Genomic DNA, 19,439 nt, shown 5'->3' with positions numbered 1-19,439 from the left:
CAGGAATCCCAAGCCAAACCAGTGACTGATCTGTTCTTTGTTTTTCACAGTGTTCTAGACAGATAAATCATTAAAAAACAAAAAATGTAGCTCTTATAATGAGTAGCGGGTGATATGGCAGCGGTCGGTGCTCTTGGGTGGTTTTCTGTATCGAGTTTGCATGTTCTACCTGTGCAGGCTCCTCTCCTGTTCAGGTTAATGTGTATTGTATAGCTAACTAACTAAATAAATAGATACATAAAAAAAATAAAAAAGATAAATGAAATAAATGAAATAAATGAAATAAATACAATAAATACAATAAATACAATAAATAATCTGATTACAAAGAAATGCCCATGAAGACAAACAGATGGCAAACCTTCCACCAGTGAAGTTTATTTGAAAAATATTCCACGTGTGCAGTACACTTTGCTGAATGTCTGCGATGAAGTAGAAATCATCATGTAAAACCCCACATAAAGTTATTTACTGTCGTTTTTACACTTCCGTGTGTAATGGCTGTTGTTCTTTTCAGGTGGAGAACTCTGGAGACCCATGGGAGAACTTCCAGAACTCTCAGGCGCTGTCGTACTGGGAGTGCGTGTACCTCCTGATGGTCACCATGTCCACGGTGGGCTACGGCGACGTGTACGCCAAGACCACCCTGGGACGACTCTTCATGGTCTTCTTCATCCTCGGAGGACTGGTAAAGACGTCTCCATCTTTATAAATGTCACGTCAAAAACACCTTTATGACATCGCTCGCTGGGCGCATTTTGGTGTTTTTGTCCGTCACGTGATCATCAACCAAACTTACTGGCCGTATTATTGTGTTCTGATTGTTTCAAAGCGCGTTTATTGACACAAAATGTAGATCTCAGTTTTCTCTTTTGCTTTAAATCGTTTCAATTTAGCACAAAACGTGAATGGAACATGAAATGAATGACAAAAATCACTTAATACCTCTGTTTGGGAGATGTTTCTGTATCTTTCTGAGGTTTTTTCAATCGTTTTAATTATACACGACGTAACCGATATTCAAATTCTGCAAATCCTCAAACTCAACAACTGCAATATTATATATATATATATATATATATATATATATATATATATATATATATATATATATATCTTAAGCTTTTCTAAATATATATACTTTTTTTTTAAACATACAGCAACAAAAATGTACATAAAACAAACTGACATATGTAAAGAAAAATATGTAATTATGATAGTAATTGAAAAAAAAAATAACATAATAAAAATTTAAACTTAATCTTACTTCTACCTTTGGGTATAGGACACGTTGAAGTTCTATAAAAACATCAGAACGAATCAAATTAGAGGAAAAAGATCAGCTCCTTTGATGGCGCTTCCCCAACTGGTTCATCTGCACTCAGCCGTATGTCCAAATCTGTAAAAGCTGCGTCAGGGCATCTGGCTTAAAACTTGGGTCACAACCAACTGATCTGATCCATTCATCTGAAACAGTTTGATTCATTTTGTTCCATTCAAACTCAATAATGTCGTGAAAGCTCTTTTTATGTGTCGTTTAGAGTCTTTTAGCGTTAACAAGTCGCGATTAATCCGATTATTCGAAACATTATCATCGCATTATTGTTCGTGGTTTCTATGGCGACTAGAGTGAAACGTAGAACAGCTGATAATACGGCCGCTCAGCATGAGTTGCTGCGACACAACGCTGCTGTTTGGATTTGTTGCACATTAATCATCGTTTGGTTTGTGGCGTTTGAGTTTCAGGCGGCTTCGTGCCGACTTCCAACAAACACCATGACGACCGCTTCATTTGGACAAACAGATGGATATCGCTCAAGGGTTTCTGACTTTTTCCACTTTTTAATCCCTCGAGACAATAACTGTGTCACGTTACCGATATTTCACAATAAAATATCGTTAATCACAGTGAAAAAAATGACAAAATAATATAAAATAAACCATGACTTTAATTATTTAGATACAAGAAACAAAATAAACAACAAAAATAGTAGTTTTAAACCTCTACAAACATGTTCTGAAATGCACGTGTCTCTTTTATTAGTTTAGTAGTTCATATTTCAGTTTTTTATGCTCCTGAACGTGTTTAGCTGAATCCCGACGTGTACAATTTGTGCAATAATAGATTTTTTAATAGAAAAATTGTGCATAACTGATGTGAAAATGGAAATAGAGGTAGAATTGGTTTGTAGTGAGTAAAAAAATACATTCAACGACGCGACGACGGCAATTTCCAAGTCGACGACGCACAACGTAAACGATCGGGATGTAACGATAACCGAAATATTGTGATATCGTCGCACAGTAACATCGTGGTATATCACAGTATATCGCAGTATATCGCAGTATATCGCAGTATATCGCAGTATATCACAGTTTATCTCAGTATATCACAGTATATCAAAGTATATCACAGTATATCACAGTATATCACAGTTTATCTCAGTATATCACAGTATATCAAAGTATATCGCAATATATCGCAGTACACCACAGTATATCGCAGTATATCGCAGTATATCACAGTATATCACAGTATATCTCAGTATATCACAGTTTATATCAGTATATCTCAGTATATCACAGTTTATCTCAGTATATCTCAGTATATCTCAGTATATCGCAGTATATCACAGTTTATCTCAGTATATCGCAGTATATCACAGTTTATCTCAGTATATCGCAGTATATCGCAGTATATCACAGTTTATCTCAGTATATCACAGTATATCAAAGTATATCGCAATATATCGCAGTACACCACAGTATATCACAGTATATCACAGTTTATCTCAGTATATCACAGTATATCAAAGTATATTGCAGTATATTGCAGTATATCACAGTATGTTGCAGTATATCGCAGTATATCACAGTATATCACAGTTTATCTCAGTATATCACAGTATATCGCAGTATATTGCAGTATATCACAGTTTATCTCAGTATATCTCAGTATATTGCAGCATATCACAGTATATCACAGTTTATCTCAGTATATCACAGTATATCTCAGTTCATCTCAGTATATCTCAGTATATTGCAGTATATCACAGTATATCACAGTTTATCTCAGTATATCACAGTATATCACAGTTTATCTCAGTTTATCTCAGTATATCTCAGTATATTGCAGTATATCACAGTATATCACAGTTTATCTCAGTATATCACAGTATATCACAGTTTATCTCAGTTTATCTCAGTATATCTCAGTATATTGCAGTATATCACAGTATATCACAGTTTATCTCAGTATATCGCAGTATATCACAGTATATCTCAGTTTATCTCAGTATATCTCAGTATATCACAGTATATCACAGTTTATCTCAGTATATCACAGTTTATCTCAGTATATCACAGTATATCACAGTATATCACAGTTTATCTCAGTATATCGCAGTATATCACAGTACATCACAGTTTATCTCAGTATATCGCAGTATATCACAGTATATCACAGTTTATCTCAGTATATCTCAGTATATCACAGTTTATATCAGTATATCTCAGTATATCACAGTTTATCTCAGTATATCTCAGTATATCTCAGTATATCTCAGTATATCGCAGTATATCGCAGTATATCACAGTTTATCTCAGTATATCGCAGTATATCACAGTTTATCGCTGTATATCTCAGTATATCTCAATATATCCCAGTATATCACAGTATATCCCAGTATATCGAGAAAAAAAACAGGGGGAAGCGCATAAACCACAAGACAACGTGAAGAAATAACTGTTGTTGAGCTCAATTCTTTGGATTATGACAGCAAAAAGTCACAATTTAAACGGAAAACGGAAAAAGGATTTTGTACGATTCTGTGTGATTTGTATATCGTTACGTCCTTAGTAAATGACATCGAATGTGCAAAAAATTTAAATAATAATAAAAAAACAGAAACCACGATTAAAACCTTGACCTCATACATAATTCGCTCAGATCCGATGAGGCAGTTTTGATACGTTCGATCAGATTTTGGGAAGTTTTTTAAAATTGTTGAACAAACGACTGTCAGTGATTATTTTCAGAGCTTTGTCCTCGGCCGAGGATGAATGAAGGATGAACGCTAAACTGTCGCTTTCGGGAGATCGAGGACAAATCTGTGTGAATTAAACGCAGAGGATTAGAGCGTGAGACAGTTACATCACTGGGAAAGCTGAAGTATTTGAAGTACAAGCGGCAGTATTTGAATTACAAGCGGCAGTATTTGAAGTACAAGCGGCAGTATTTGAATTACAAGCGGCAGTATTTGAAGTACAAGCGGCAGTATTTGAAGTACAAGCGGCTGTATGTGAAGTACAAGTGGAAGTATGTGAAGTACAAGTGGCAGTATTTGAAGTACAAGCGGCAGTATTTGAAGTACAAGCGGCAGTATTTGAAGTACAAGCGGCAGTATTTGAAGTACAAGTGGCAGTATTTGAAGTACAAGTGGCAGTATTTGAAGTACAAGCGGCAGTATTTGAAGTACAAGCGGCAGTATTTGAAGTACAAGCGGCAGTATGTGAAGTACAAGCGGCAGTATGTGAAGTACAAGTGGCAGTATTTGAAGTACAAGCGGCAGTATGTGAAGTACAAGTGGCAGTATTTGAAGTACAAGCGGCAGTATGTGAAGTACAAGTGGCAGTATTTGAAGTACAAGCGGCAGTATGTGAAGTACAAGCGGCAGTATTTGAAGTACAAGCGGCAGTATTTGAAGTACAAGCGGCAGTATTTGAAATACAATCGGCAGTATTTGAAGGATCTGTGGATTTAGTCTTCGGAGTAGATCTAAACCAGTTCTAAAGCAGGATTACTTTAGGTCTAAACCAGGCTTAAACGTGAGGAAACTACTCAATTATAATACTCACATTAAAAGCTATTTAAATAAAAGTATTGACTTAACCCTTTAAAAATGCACTTCTAGATTAAAAGTAATAGTATTTCTGATATAAAAATGTATGTATTTGAATAAAAATGACAGCAGGAAGGGTCTGAATATGATAAAAGTAGAAGTAGTAGTTTATTTTCTTGATCGATTTAACAGTTTTACACACGACAGATCAGTAAAAGACAGAGCTTAAAATTGTGTTTATTATAAATATGAATAAAGTATGAAGCTATAAATATTTTTCTTACACTTTCACACAGAGCGAGCTCTGTTAAATGTTGTAATATTGATGCAGAATTGTGCCGATTTTTGCTCAACAGCAGCAAATTTGAATCAATGTTTTAAATTTTTCTACTGAATTTGATTAATACATTTTCATTTGCAACTCTTCAAAAGTGTTGGTACTTTTCAAAACCCGTTCAAGTATTTAATGGAGTAGAAAGCACAGATATCGACTCTCAAATGTGGTGAAGTAAAAGTATCCACTGTAAAATGTACTCAACAATTTACAAAAAAGTGCTGAATTTCTCATGTTTAAAATATTATATTGTATTTAATGTTAGAATATGACGCGTCTTTCCACTAATACAAATACAATATATGATTTATTATTAAATGAACTAAATGGACATTGCCGTTCCACTAAAAGCCTCTTGGGGAATGACTCAAATTGAGATTAGTTTGTACTTTTTTAATATTTTATGAACTTTACGGGAAGAAAATTGCGTGTGAAAGTCAGAATTCAGCGATACGATCTGTTCAAATGAACTGGACATGTGTTTGTTGGACTAAACATGGCACAAAAGGATTTCCGTTTCTTTTATTTTGAAGACATAAAGTGTAATTTTCTTTGTTTTTTCACCAATTCCACATTCTTCCATAATCTCGAAACTTAACTTAATTTTTAACAGAATTTCTTAAAATATTGACTCCTCTTTTGGCAACCCAGTCTCTCACTGTAATGCAGAGTTATTTTAGTCTTTACATATTTCTTTATTGATAAAATACAATACAAATCCACCCGTTTCTATTGATTTAGAAGAATTTTCACAAAATCAGTTAATTCAATATAATTTGTAGCTTTATCGTGGACAAAATATGTTACGTCAAGTTTTGGTTCCAATATAATACTTTTTAACCAGAAATGTGTCTTTTGAAAACATAATCAAATGAAAAGATTAACATTTGTGCTTTTGAAAAAAATGTATTTCCTATGTTTCCATGAGTAAATCAAACCTCTGTGATGGTAATCATTATTTTCATCCAAATTAGTCTTAGTATGTTTTTGTTTTATTTTTTTTTGTAATAATCCCAGTAATTTGGTATATTTATTTATATTTTAGCCTTTTTTTTCTGTTTTACTTCGAGCTGATCTAGTTATAACTTCAATCATTGAAAGAAACACGCAAAAGACCAATATTTGTGCTTTTTTGCGCATTATTGTACATTTTTTCGCATTTTCTGTTCAACCACACGACTAAGAAACAACTTAATAGTAATGATTATTTGCGACAAAATCTACACATCCTTCACACTTAAAATTCTTTGTAAATTTTGTATTTTTATTTATTTATTTGTATCTGTTCGCTACTTTTTTTCTTTCTTTTCCCTTTGTAAAAATGTTAAACATACAAAACAGCACAAATGAACATAAAACAAGACACATAAACAGAAAAAATCCTTAATTTTTAGCCTGGCAAATTTGAAAAAGAAAATAGACAAATTTGAAAAATGTGTCAAATTTTCAAATTCACACCAAATCGAACCATTTTTCGAACGTCCTTTACGATATCGGCCCATCCTCAATCGTTGGTTGCGTTCGTGTCATCCATTTCTTAGTGATGGCCAGAAGAACGTTCTAGAAGTATCCATTCATTGTGTCCATTGTGAGAGCTGTGAGGCCCAAATACATCGTTCTGTTGGAGGATGAACAAAAATAGTCTGCAATACCGTGTTAATCTTAAAATTCTCGGTACATTTTTCATATTCGACCTTCTCCTTGGAGCTGGGTTGCCTTCTCTAGTCCTAAACTCTAACATTTTTGCCCCAAACTGGCTGCTCTCCTGCTTTAGCCTCTTCTCTGTCTATCTTCTCCTTAGGCCATGTTTGCCAGCTACGTCCCTGAAATCATAGAGTTAATAGGAAACCGCAAGAAATACGGCGGTTCCTATAGTGCCGTAAATGGTCGAAAGTAAGTATTTTGGGGCCTTTCTTTCCGAAGAGCCCCATGCATGCTTTTTTGTTTTGTTTTGTCTCTGTTTATGCATGTAGGCCATGTTTGCTCGCTACGTGCCCGAAATTGCCGCGCTCATCTTAAATCGGAAGAAGTACGGAGGGAGCTATAACTCGACCAGAGGCAGAAAGTAAGTCCCGGAAAAGATGATTATTTACGGTGTGTGGTTTGTGTGACTTTCGGTTTAGTTGGATTAAAGGAGGAGGCGGAGGACACAGGTTTGGAGCTCGTAAAGTCACACTGCGGCTGAAGAATAGGCCATTGTGTCTGTGTTGGTGCCGCTTCACCGCTGCTTTTTATGTCAATCGATGTCACTTTTATGCTGGAAAAATCTCAATAAGAAGCATTAGATCATTCGTCGATAAGTAAAACACGCCATAATAACCTTTTTATGGGAGAGAAACCTTCTATTTAGGTTCAAAGTGTAGAATAGAGGAGTGATTGAGTGAATTGAGGCTTTTTTACCACCATTTTGTGGCCTTCTTTTCCTTATTTTTTTGACTGAATTCTGTTTCCCCCTAATAATCTTAAACAATAGACAAATCCTCCACGCTCGTTGCTGCTGCCATCTTGAGGACATAAGCTGCATGCTCACTGTGGGCTGTGCCGACAAAAAGGCTCAAAACAAAGGATTCTTTCTCTTCTGCCACGCCCCCAAAGACCCCGTGTGTCCAGAAGTGTGTGACTGTGGTCAGGAGGGACCAGTGGACTTACAGAGGTCACTCCAGACTGAGCTGTTTGTTTTAGGTCGCTAGCGGCTAAAGCTAATGCTAGTTTACATATTATTATGCGGCTATGCAAATAAACGTTAGCCTACTCGCAGACAGTTTTAAGGAGCTTCATTTCCAACTGTCCGGGTGTTATATTTTAGGATCAGACACAAAGCTTTGAGGGCGTGGCCGGTGCAGAGGGCGTGGCCGGTGCAGAGGGCGTGGCCGGTGCAGAGGGCGTGGCCGGTGCAGAGGGCGTGGCCGGTGCAGAGGGCGTGTTGTTCTGTTCATGACTATCTACCAACGAGAGGCAACAACACGTGTGACGTCTTCAAAATGGTGGTGACAACAGATACATCACGTGACTGAAACCCATCGATAGCGACTCAGGTCAAAACGCAAAGGACGCAATTCGTGGAGGGAAAGTCGAGGATTAAAGGGGGGGAGTGAGAAAAGGCAGCGGTAAAGTTTAACTGTAGTAGGAGGCAAAGACAAGATTTGGGATGGTTTTAGCTGCAAAAACGCTGCAAATGGCAAAAAAATATTAAAAAATGGAATAGCAATCGTAAGGATTCTATTGAAATGACATCGAAAAAAGAAACAAACGTTGATTGAACGTTTTCCATTATTTTAAAGTCTCTCGTAACATTACGTAGACAAGGTATAGGTCAAGAAACACCGATTTCATTGAGATTTTTCCAGCGTAATCACATTTGTGTCGGTGGTGATGCATGAAGGATTTTCACAAATACATTATAAAGATCACACACATGTATTTCTCACGAAACCATTTGTATTTGGTCTAAGTCTAAGTCGCCCATAACGACGGAAAATCCTTCGTGCTGAATGTCGGTGCTCATTAATGTGCGTCACTTTTGATTTTGTCTTGTTCCCGCGTGGTAACGAACACAAACACAAATCAAACATATGATTGGATGAGTTTGCACTTTCACCCTACGACTCGCCCAATAGTCGAATGACGGACCGATGACGGGACTGTAGCTCTCATTTGTCGATCTTCACCCCAAAATATCAACACCATTTCAAATACAAAGCACTTTCAATGGAAACCTCCCATCGCTCACTCACTCGTGCAAAAAAAAAACGTGTAAAACATCATCATTTTTCATCACAAATCACAGTCGTTTCTCCACATTTTAATCCGTTCCATCGTTTCATCGCTGCTCAAGTTTCAATTGTTTTTCTGCTTGGGAAAAACTGGCTTTGTGCTTTTGTTTTTCTGCTTCGCTTCGTGGCCTCTCTCTTCAGTCCGACCTACACCTTTAGCCTCAGGGACCAAACGTATTCAACAAGTTTAGTATTAGAATGGTTTAGTGTAGTTTAGTCAGTATTTTCCAGGGTCGACTTACAAATTTATTCAGTAGATTGACCAGTTTGAGCTGTTGCTATTAAGAAGGAAGACGAGTTTTTAGATTTATAGCTTTTATTTATGGTTATTGCCTCAATCGCTTCAGTAAAATGGCTACGCTTTGGCTGTTTCTGTGTTTGTGGGTATTGTGGGTGTTGAAATGGCTCTTTTTGTTGGTTGAACGTCTTATTTGATTACATTTTAATCAAGTAATTGCCTAAAAAGCACAAATTTAACAGGGAAAATGTAATTCTTTGGGTATTAGTAACTGCTAATGTATGTTCAAGTCAAGTCGAAATGGTGAAGGAGGTAAGAAAACTATCGCTTTTACACATATTTAATGATTTGTTGATGGATAACTCACTTTAAATGTGGTTAGCACGTTTTATAAATAAATATAAATGTAATTGTGTCAGAAAAAAAAGAAAGAAAAAAGAATCAAGGCTTTACAAAAATGGGTCAGTGCCATTGTTCTGTTTGGTTAGTGCTGTAGTGAAGAAAATACACTGGAAAAATTAGATAAGTGTTTGAAATAAGTAGTATCTATCTTGTTTTGTGTATATTTTGACTACCTTAATGTAAGATTGCCAGTGGAACCAGCATCAAATATCTTGTTTTACTTAAAATGAGAAAAAGACAAAGCATTTTCTAACTTGAATTTAGACTACACTTGAAATAATAACAAAACTTACTGGTTCAAGTGGCAAATCTGATTTTAAGAGAGTCACAATCGACTCAAATCCAGATAAATACTACTAATATCACTCACTTTCTCCTTTCTTACTTAAGATTGTAAGATGTTTCCAGTGTATGATGTTCTGAATGAGCCTAATGAAGGTGTACATGGGCTTTAAAAACGCAAAGGAGCATTTCTAGTCCATCAGTTTTGATCACAGAGGCCCTTTAGTTTAATTTTAACCCTTACTCTTTTCCTTTCAGCGTCTGTGTTCTGGTAAACTCCACTCGCCATCACTAACCTCGACGTCTAACATCATTCAACACAAACTGCATATTATTAACAACGATATAAAACACAGGACGGTCAAAACGTTTGTTCCCATCTTTTCACATGAACTAGTGCAGTAAAATATGTGTTTACGAGGAAGAAATATTGCATTCATGTATTGACAGCAAATTCTATAGTATTTTTATCCTACAAACCACATTTGAAACACATAAGAAAACTAAAGCCTTCTGCACCATTTATTTTAAGGCAAGGCAAGTTTATTTGTCGAGCACATCTCATGCACAAGGCAATTCAAAGTGCTTCACACAACAAGAAAAATGCATTAAAATCACAAAGAAATTACAGAAATACAATAAAATTAACTAATTAAAAACAATTTAAGTCATAAAAGAGAAGAGTGCAAAGAAAAATCCTTTGTCATTATGCTCAGCTGAACAAAACAGTTTTTAGCTTGGATTTGAATTATTTATTTATTTAATTGTATTCATTGTATACATTTTCTTATTTATTTATTTTATTTATTTTATTTATTTTATTTATTTTATTTATTTTATTTATTTTATTTATTTTATTTATTTTATTTATACATTTTGTGTTTTATTTCATTTATTTTATTTATTCATTTTATTTATTTTATTCATCTATAACTCAATCATCACTGCGATACAGTTACACACAGAATAAATGAAAAGGAGCAAAAAGAAGACCAACCTTATATGTTATGTTATACATTATAATTCTCTCTCTGTTTTGTCACCTCACAAACCTCTAAGTGTGACGTCCCAACAACTTCACCGCAGCCAATCAGAGCGGCCGACAGTGCCAGGCTCCGTCGCCATCTCCCGCGTCCTTCACAATCGTCCGAACATCGCAGACAATTTCAAAATCCTCCAGTGTGCAGCTTCTTATAATTTACATGATACAAAACAGTAAAACTTTTCACACCAAGAGCTTTATTTAAATCTGAATTCAACCTTAATTTAACCCAAACTTGGCCCGAAACACAAAAAATTCAAGTTATTGATATTAAAATAAAAAAATCACATAAAATCATACTCTCAAAAACTCAATATTGACCCTAAATAAATATATTTTGTCAACTTTTTTATGTTTAACCAAAGCAATTAGAATATTTCAGATCTTTGTACATTCGTTTATAACATAATATTCATTGTGATTCTTAAATTCTGCGCGGACGTGTTTTTGCCGAGTCTAGAATCTGATATGTTTTATAATCCCGCTCTGATCCTTTATAATCCCGGCCGATCCGGGACCCGCCCACGCTGATCCCTCCAGGTCAGGCCAAATATTATAACTTGTTATGAGGCGTTTTAATCGTTGGCCTGGTTTTCTGGTTTTCCACTTTCGGGCCGATGAAGGTAATTTAATGACAGTTTAATTCAGCCAAGGCTAAGAAATGACTTAAATAATACAAACTCGGGCCAAACTAAACCAAAACTATCACAGAAAATAAAAAACTGACCGTTACCAAACAAAAACGCAAAAAAGACTTGCGCAATATGAACACCAGGGGGAGGAAATGTACTAAAAAAACACAATAAAATGCCAAATTTAAGCAAAGCAACAATGAGGTAAATTAAAATACCGTATTTTCCGGACTATAAGTCGCGTTGGAGTATAAGTCGCACCAGCTAACTCACGACACACACTAGGCTAACTCACGACGCACGCTAGGCTAACTCACGACGCACGCTAGGCTAACTCACGACGCACGCTAGGCTAACTCACGACGCACGCTAGGCTAACTCACGACGCACGCTAGGCTAACTCACGACGCACGCTAGGCTAACTCACGACGCACGCTAGGCTAACTCACGACGCACGCTAGGCTAACTCATGACACACGCTAGGCTAACTCACGACGCACGCTAGGCTAACTCATGACACACGCTAGGCTAACTCACGACACACGCTAGGCTAACTAACCGTATCACGCAACAATCTTTATCCTAGGTCAGAAAAGAATAGTAATTTGACTCCACAGCAACACGCAACAAACACACAACCGGACTCACACTAGGCTAACTCACAACACACGCTAGGCTAACACACGACACACGCTAGGCTAACTCACGACACACGCCAGGCTAACTCACCGTATCGCTCAACAATCTTTATTCTAGGTCAGAAAAGAATAGTTATTTGACTCCACAGCAACAACTAACTAACACACAACTGCACACACGCTAGGCTAACTCACGACACACGCTAGGCCGACTCACGACACACGCTAGGCTAACTCACGTATCGCTCAACAATCTTCATTTCGGGTCAGAAAAGAATAGTTATTTGACTCCATAGCAACACGAAACAAACACACGCTAGGCTAACTCACGACACACACTAGGCTAACTCACGACGCACGCTAGGCTAACTCACGACGCACGCTAGGCTAACTCACGACGCACACTAGGCTAACTCACGACGCACGCTAGGCTAACTCACGACGCACGCTAGGCTAACTCACGACGCACGCTAGGCTAACTCACGACGCACGCTAGGCTAACTCACGACACACGCTAGGCTAACTCACGACACACGCTAGGCTAACTCACCGACACACGCTAGGCTAACTCACGACGCACTCTAGGCTAACTCATGACACACGCTAGGCTAACTCACGACACACGCTAGGCTAACTAACCGTATCACTCAACAATCTTTATCCTAGGTCAGAAAAGAATAGTTATTTGACTCCACAGCAACACGCAACAAACACACAACCGGACTCACACTAGGCTAACTCACGACACACGCTAGGCTAACACAGACACACGCTAGGCTAACTCACGACACACGCCAGGCTAACTCACCGTATCGCTCAACAATCTTTATTCTAGGTCAGAAAAGAATAGTTATTTGACTCCACAGCAACAACTAACTAACACACAACTGCACACACGCTAGGCTAACTCACGACACACGCTAGGCCGACTCACGACACACGCTAGGCTAACTCACGTATCGCTCAACAATCTTCATTTCGGGTCAGAAAAGAATAGTTATTTGACTCCATAGCAACACGAAACAAACACACGCTAGGCTAACTCACGACACACACTAGGCTAACTCACGACGCACGCTAGGCTAACTCACGACGCACGCTAGGCTAACTCACGACGCACACTAGGCTAACTCACGACGCACGCTAGGCTAACTCACGACGCACGCTAGGCTAACTCACGACGCACGCTAGGCTAACTCACGACGCACGCTAGGCTAACTCACGACACACGCTAGGCTAACTCACGACACACGCTAGGCTAACTCACCGACACACGCTAGGCTAACTCACGACGCACTCTAGGCTAACTCATGACACACGCTAGGCTAACTCACGACACACGCTAGGCTAACTAACCGTATCACTCAACAATCTTTATCCTAGGTCAGAAAAGAATAGTTATTTGACTCCACAGCAACACGCAACAAACACACAACCGGACTCACACTAGGCTAACTCACGACACACGCTAGGCTAACACAGACACACGCTAGGCTAACTCACGACACACGCCAGGCTAACTCACCGTATCGCTCAACAATCTTCATTTCGGGTCAGGAAAGAATAGTTATTTGACTCCATAGCAACACGAAACAAACACACGCTAGGCTAACTCACGACACGCTAGGCTAAGTCACCGTATCGCTCAACAGTCTTTATTCCAGGCCCGAAGAGAAGAACCGCTGTGTTTTGGGCGTTTTCACAGCGTTGGTCGCCCGCTCTTGTCTTGCAGGCACATCGTCGTCTGCGGCCACATCACGCTGGAAAGTGTGTCCAACTTCCTCAAAGACTTCCTACACAAGGACAGGGATGATGTCAATGTAGAAATAGTTTTTCTCCATAAGTGAGTCCGTTTATCCATTCCTTTTATTTGCCGGGCCCCGGTCGCAGAGAGTGATTTGCAACGTCCGTATTTAGAAAGGTCGAACTAAAACGTGACTCAGAATTTGCCCTTCATAATCATTTTATTGCCTTTGAAAACTCATTAAATGAATGCGAAATTAGCAATATGATTTAGGGCTCAATATTTATCATTGTCTTTATTTTTGGTGAACTTTTTTATAATAGGGCGTACACTATCATCTTATTTTTATTTAAAGTAACTTAAAATAAGCACTAGTTTTGGTTCATAATCTCTAAGGCATTTACAAGCGTTTATCTATTTTGTTGATGGCTTATTATTAATTTACTAATTAATTTACTTACTATTAATTTACAAGGTGTTATAAGCCATCTACAAATGCTAGACTTGTAAGTGCATGAACAAATAACTCGAGCTTATTACTGCATTACAAATTATTTACTAAGGAACCATATTATAAAGCATCTAGTTAAACGGTTTGAATATGTATTAATTATCGTCCATAAAAGGATATTTATATTGATTTGTGAAGGTATATTTTATCCTCCTGTTACTTTACAACAGTAAAAATGTCCTCATTGTGGGACGAGTAAATGTTCTCTGATCTTATTTAAGCAGGTTTGACATATAAAGCCGGTCGTACATGTCACATTTGCTGAAAAAGAATGAACTATGATTATTGTGTTTTAATGTTACCGTTGCGTAAAGTGTTTTCCAGTCGAATCATGTATTATAATATTTCCCCGTTAGCCTGTTCACGACAGGTTTCGTTTGGAGGGAATCGCGCTTGTACCAGATTAGATAAAGATTAAGTTGTGTTGTCGTTGTTCCCAGTATTTCCCCTAATCTTGAGCTGGAAGCCTTGTTCAAGCGTCACTTCACTCAAGTGGAGTTCTACCAGGGATCCGTCCTCAACCCGCACGACCTCGCCCGCGTCAAGGTCAGCGAGCAATCAAACACGCAACATTACAAACGCTGTTGCTGGGTTTAGAGAGCACATCCAGGCCACGGCAGATATTGTAGTAGAAATGCCGTGTAATAAACAGTGTTACAAATGCAAGGATTGTATTACAGAATAACACATTATCAAGTTGAAAATGGGCAGCGTATTCATCCTCTGAGAAGCTGCTTAAGCGATTTTGAGAGGTAAAATTATAGACGTTGCCTCGGCGAAAAAGAAACAAAAGGAGAAAAAGCTTAAAAATAAAAAATAAAATTGCTGGAGGTAAAATCATGCCAAGAAGGGGAATCCTCAAAAGATACAGGAAATGATAAAGATACAGTATTTTTTGGAGTATAAATCGCTCCGGAGTATAAGTCGCACCGGCCAAAAAATGCATAATAGAGAAGAAAAAAACATAAGTCACACTGGAGTATGAAATGCAGTTGCAAGTGTGAAAACAACAAATTATATCACATATAAGTCGCTCCGGAGTATAAGTATATAAGTATAAATATAAGTATAAGTCGCACCCTGGGCAAAACTATGAAAAAAGGTGCGACTTATAGTCCGGAAAATACAGTAATAGAAGAAAATAATGATCAGAAATAGTTTTTAAAAAAGCTCTTTACAAAGATATAATGAAAATAGACAATATATTACAATAAGTCACAATTTCAGTAACATTATGCGGTATGTAAATAGATTATATATGTTTTATACATATTCAGTTATGCAAGTAGTAACATATAAATAATGTATTACACTTTCAGAATAACAATAACTTAACAACACTAATGAGGAATAAAATTGGCGCTTTTTGGCACACATTTTACATCTGATAGCGTGAACGTTCCAATATAACGTGTCATATTTCTCTGGTAATTTTTCTGTTGATTGTTATGATGGAAAAGCTGTTTTAAAAATGTTACTTGTAGAATATATTGTTCATGACTTATTCATTGTTCTTCCAGATCGAGTCGGCCGATGCCTGTTTGATTTTGGCGAACAAATACTGCGCCGACCCTGACGCCGAGGACGCCTCCAACATCATGAGGTGGAGACTTTCAGTTTCTAACATCCTGCCGGGTTTTCATCCATTAATCTGTGTACTATTATTCACAATCATGTTACAACGTGTTAATAAACCTTATGTCTTGACCCAGAGTGATCTCCATAAAGAACTACCACCCGAAGATCAGAATCATCACTCAGATGCTGCAGTACCACAACAAGGTCAGGGCTCAGTTTAACTATTTAACCACTTCTTTTTGTTCATTTACTACGTTGGGTTTAGTTATTCAGTTGCCTGACCAGCCATTCCCAACACGTTTGGACAGATTACTTATCAAAACTGTGTGAAGGTCTGGGGCTCGACGTTTCAATTTCTAGGGCGGAGTTTAGAGCAGAGACAGAACCACATTCTTAGTCATTTTGACCTCTGAAAGTCTAAACTGCAGTGAGGACCAGAGGAGCAGAGTTTGAACCTTTAGCATTTACACAGGGACAGAAACATGGAAACAGTTTCTCCCTGAAGCAGCAGCCGCTGAAGGAGAAGAGAAGATCTGCAGAATCTGCATCATAAAAGGAGACCAGACCCTCACCATAGTCCACAAACACCCCGACCTTCTGAGGAGCTCGCTGCACAGACAGAGGGACAGAAGGACCTGTACAAGCTTTGTACTGATCTTTGTTTCTCAACACGATGCACCAGAATCCATTTTTAGGATTTTCAGTGATCTGTCCCTTCCTGTTGATGGACTCTTGGACCACTCCTAAATCCCACTTAGTTTTCCCTTTGACCTGAACCTCAAAGTAAAACCTGCCTGAGGAGAAACTCTGCTTTCCCAGAACACAAGTACAAGTATTAAACCTCAGAGGAGAATCTGGGAGCTTCTTCTTCACATCAGTGTGATGAACCTGTTTGAGATCTTCAGACAGAACGAGCTGAGGATGAGCAGTGTCTGGATCCAGAGTGACGTCCACCACAAACTGCTTCACTCTCAGTAGTTTTAATCTTGAAGACAGTTGATTAAAGTCTTCAGAGAGATGTTTCTCCAGCTCAGACAGAGCCCGGGCTGCACTGCCCTCACACTTCTCCGGCTCAAAGCTCACGCTGCTCCATTCCTTCAGCCCAGCAGGGGGCGTGAGTGCAGGGCAGCGCTGTAGAAAGTGGAGTTGGTCTTGAGAGCGTGAGAGCCGCTCCGCCTCAGTGCTGCTCTTCTCCAGCTCACAGATCTCCTGTTCCAGCTGCTGCACCAGCTCCTGGGCTCGTTTGTGGCTCCGGCTCTGCTTCTCCTGCAGCTCCTCTAAGAACCGGTCCTGACGCCTCTGAACAGACTGCATGAGATCAGTGAAGGCCTGCAGCCCCACAGCCCTCTCTCTGTGGACCTCTGTGTCACTGAGCTCCACACAGCGCTGGATCTCCTGGACCTTCAGCCTCCTCTGCTCCACCATGTGCTGGCTCTGAGCCTGAGTGTGCAGCAGAGAGGACCTCCTGCTCTCACACGCCTCCTCCAGAGACAACAGCTCATGGTTCTTGTGCTCTAGAACAGAGCACATCATGCACACGATCTTCTCATCAGTGCAACAGAAGAGCTCCAGGGGGCGCTGGTGTGTGGGACACATCCTGTCTTCCAGGTTCTCCACAGGCTCCATCAGCTGGTGTCTTTTCAGCCCAGAGACAGTGAGATGAAGCTGGAGGTGGGTCTCACAGAACGAGGACAGACAGACCAGGCAGGACTTCAGGGCCTTCAGCTTGGGCTCAGAGCAGACGTCACACTGGACCTCACTAAAGCTTATCATCTTGTCCATAGAACTGCTCTTGTTCTTGTCCAGTTTAACTTCTGAAAGCAGCTCTCGCAGCATTGTGTTGACGCTGAGCTCAGGTCTTCTGTCATAGCTCCTGTTACACAGAGGACATGTGCAGGGGCCCTCAGGGGCCCAGGCCTCACAGATGCAGCGTTTGCAGAAGTTGTGTCCACATGGAGTGGACACCTCCAGACAGATGGAGCACAGGAACGTCTCCTCAGAGCTCCTTTCACTTGTGGAGGACATGTCTGAAACACAAGGTCAACATCAGTGACTCTAAAATCAGACTTTTCCACCAGAAAAGTCAAACACCAGGAGGAAAAGAGAAACCTGCTCCCACAGACTGACCTGTGCCTCTGAACTGAGTTCTTCACATGAATCAGTCTGAGAAAGCTCTGACCGAAAGCCTCTGGACGTTAAAACAATACTTCATTCTGATTGGTCGAAGCGTCACAACAGCAGAAGAAGCAGAAACATCTAAATCGTGTTAAATCCAGAGTTGAGAAAAGCACAGTCTCTTTCTCCTCCTCAAATGAACAAAGTGTCGTTGTGAGCACGTTTGTCACAAACTAAATGTATTCAAGTGTCCAAAAAGAAGAAACATGAAGAATAGACTTTATTCATCAATATTCTCTGTGGAGAAGCTTCAGTCACATATTTACACCTTTATCTGCTTCAAAATGTCTTTAAAGTCTCAGAGTTCAATCAAATAAAGGTTTAACAAGTCACTTCTAAAAGAATGATTTCATAAAGATTTAAAACAAGCTGTTGACTCTTGGTATTTGGAAGAGAATCAAAGTATGAAATATATTGATAGATTTAAATCCTCTTTACATTCTGCTCCAGTTTCACAGTTTGACATGAAATTCTCATCAACTTTTGAACTTTCATGAGTAAAAACTGTTCCAGATCCACATTTGAAGAGAAAAAGAACAAACACAAAATGGAGGATTTTAAGTTTGACTTTCACTTCCACAGAAATGACATTTATTGCAGTTTATTTTGATCTTTGACAAACTAATGTTGAGTTGAATGAAAGAAGTGGTGACATAAAGAGCAGGATTGACAGCAGCAGCAGCAGTTTTCTCTTTAGTGGTTTTAAATCAGAATAAGAGTGAGAATCACAGTGTAAGTGTGTGAAGCAGAAGAGAAATGGACCTGGAGCAGGACCAAGTACCAAACTACACCACCAATAGTAGTAGTAGTTGTAGTAGCAGTAGTAATAGCAGTAATAGTAGTGGGCCTAGTAACACTGACCTGTGCTGGAGCAGATTGTTGAGGGTTTGAAGCCTCTGAGGTGCTTTTGAGCAAACACACACGGAGAGTTTCCTGCTTCAGTCTGTGACAGCAGAGGGAGGAGTCAGGGAGGGAAGAGGGAGGAGTCAGGGAGGCAGAGGGAGGAGTCAGGGAGGGAAGAGGGAGGAGTCAGGGAGGGAAGAGGGAGGAGTCAGGGAGGCAGAGGGAGGAGTCAGGGAGGCAGAGGGAGGAGTCAGGGAGGCAGAGGGAGGAGTCAAGGAGGCAGAGGGAGGAGTCAGGGAGGCAGAGGGAGGAGTCAGGGAGGGAAGAGGGAGGAGTCAGGGAGGGAAGAGGAGGAGTCAGGGAGGCAGAGGGAGGAGTCAAGGAGGAAAAACAGCAGGATTAAAAC

The 19,439-nt window shown here is 39.2% G+C and overlaps 2 protein-coding genes across 3 annotated transcripts in view; one reads left to right on the top strand and one right to left on the bottom strand.

Moving 5' to 3' along the window:
- LOC140369029 (calcium-activated potassium channel subunit alpha-1-like) overlaps positions 1-19,439 on the top strand; it is a 212,403-nt gene that overhangs the window by 101,244 nt on the left and 91,720 nt on the right. The window contains exons 8-13 of one of the 2 annotated variants that reach the window (XM_072456237.1): positions 518-688; positions 6,977-7,068; positions 13,915-14,025; positions 14,878-14,983; positions 15,958-16,040; positions 16,150-16,219. In XM_072456237.1, the coding sequence (XP_072312338.1) occupies positions 518-688; positions 6,977-7,068; positions 13,915-14,025; positions 14,878-14,983; positions 15,958-16,040; positions 16,150-16,219 (633 nt within the window). Of the gene's footprint in view, positions 1-517; positions 689-6,976; positions 7,069-7,148; positions 7,241-13,914; positions 14,026-14,877; positions 14,984-15,957; positions 16,041-16,149; positions 16,220-19,439 lie in introns of both variants that reach the window. The other variant, XM_072456235.1, reaches the window with a different exon arrangement.
- LOC140369386 (E3 ubiquitin-protein ligase TRIM39-like) lies at positions 16,412-18,040 on the bottom strand. Its single transcript, XM_072456716.1, has one exon. It carries the CDS (start codon positions 18,038-18,040, stop codon positions 16,433-16,435), a length of 1,608 nt encoding a protein of 535 aa, XP_072312817.1. The 3' UTR covers positions 16,412-16,432.

The sequence above is a fragment of the Eucyclogobius newberryi genome, unplaced genomic scaffold (genome assembly GCF_026437365.1).
Source record: "Eucyclogobius newberryi isolate DKJ021-1_F unplaced genomic scaffold, fEucNew1.0.hap1 SCAF_20, whole genome shotgun sequence".
Lineage (NCBI taxonomy): Eukaryota > Metazoa > Chordata > Actinopteri > Gobiiformes > Gobiidae > Eucyclogobius > Eucyclogobius newberryi.
The sequence above is the reverse complement of the archived record's forward strand: the minus strand, read 5'-3'. Positions and strand labels throughout refer to the sequence as shown.

What these genes read in the sequence shown, in the direction of transcription:
- LOC140369386 (XM_072456716.1), bottom strand. Translation starts at nt 18,040, where the DNA reads ATGTCCTCCACAAGTGAAAGGAGCTCTGAGGAGACGTTCCTGTGCTCC.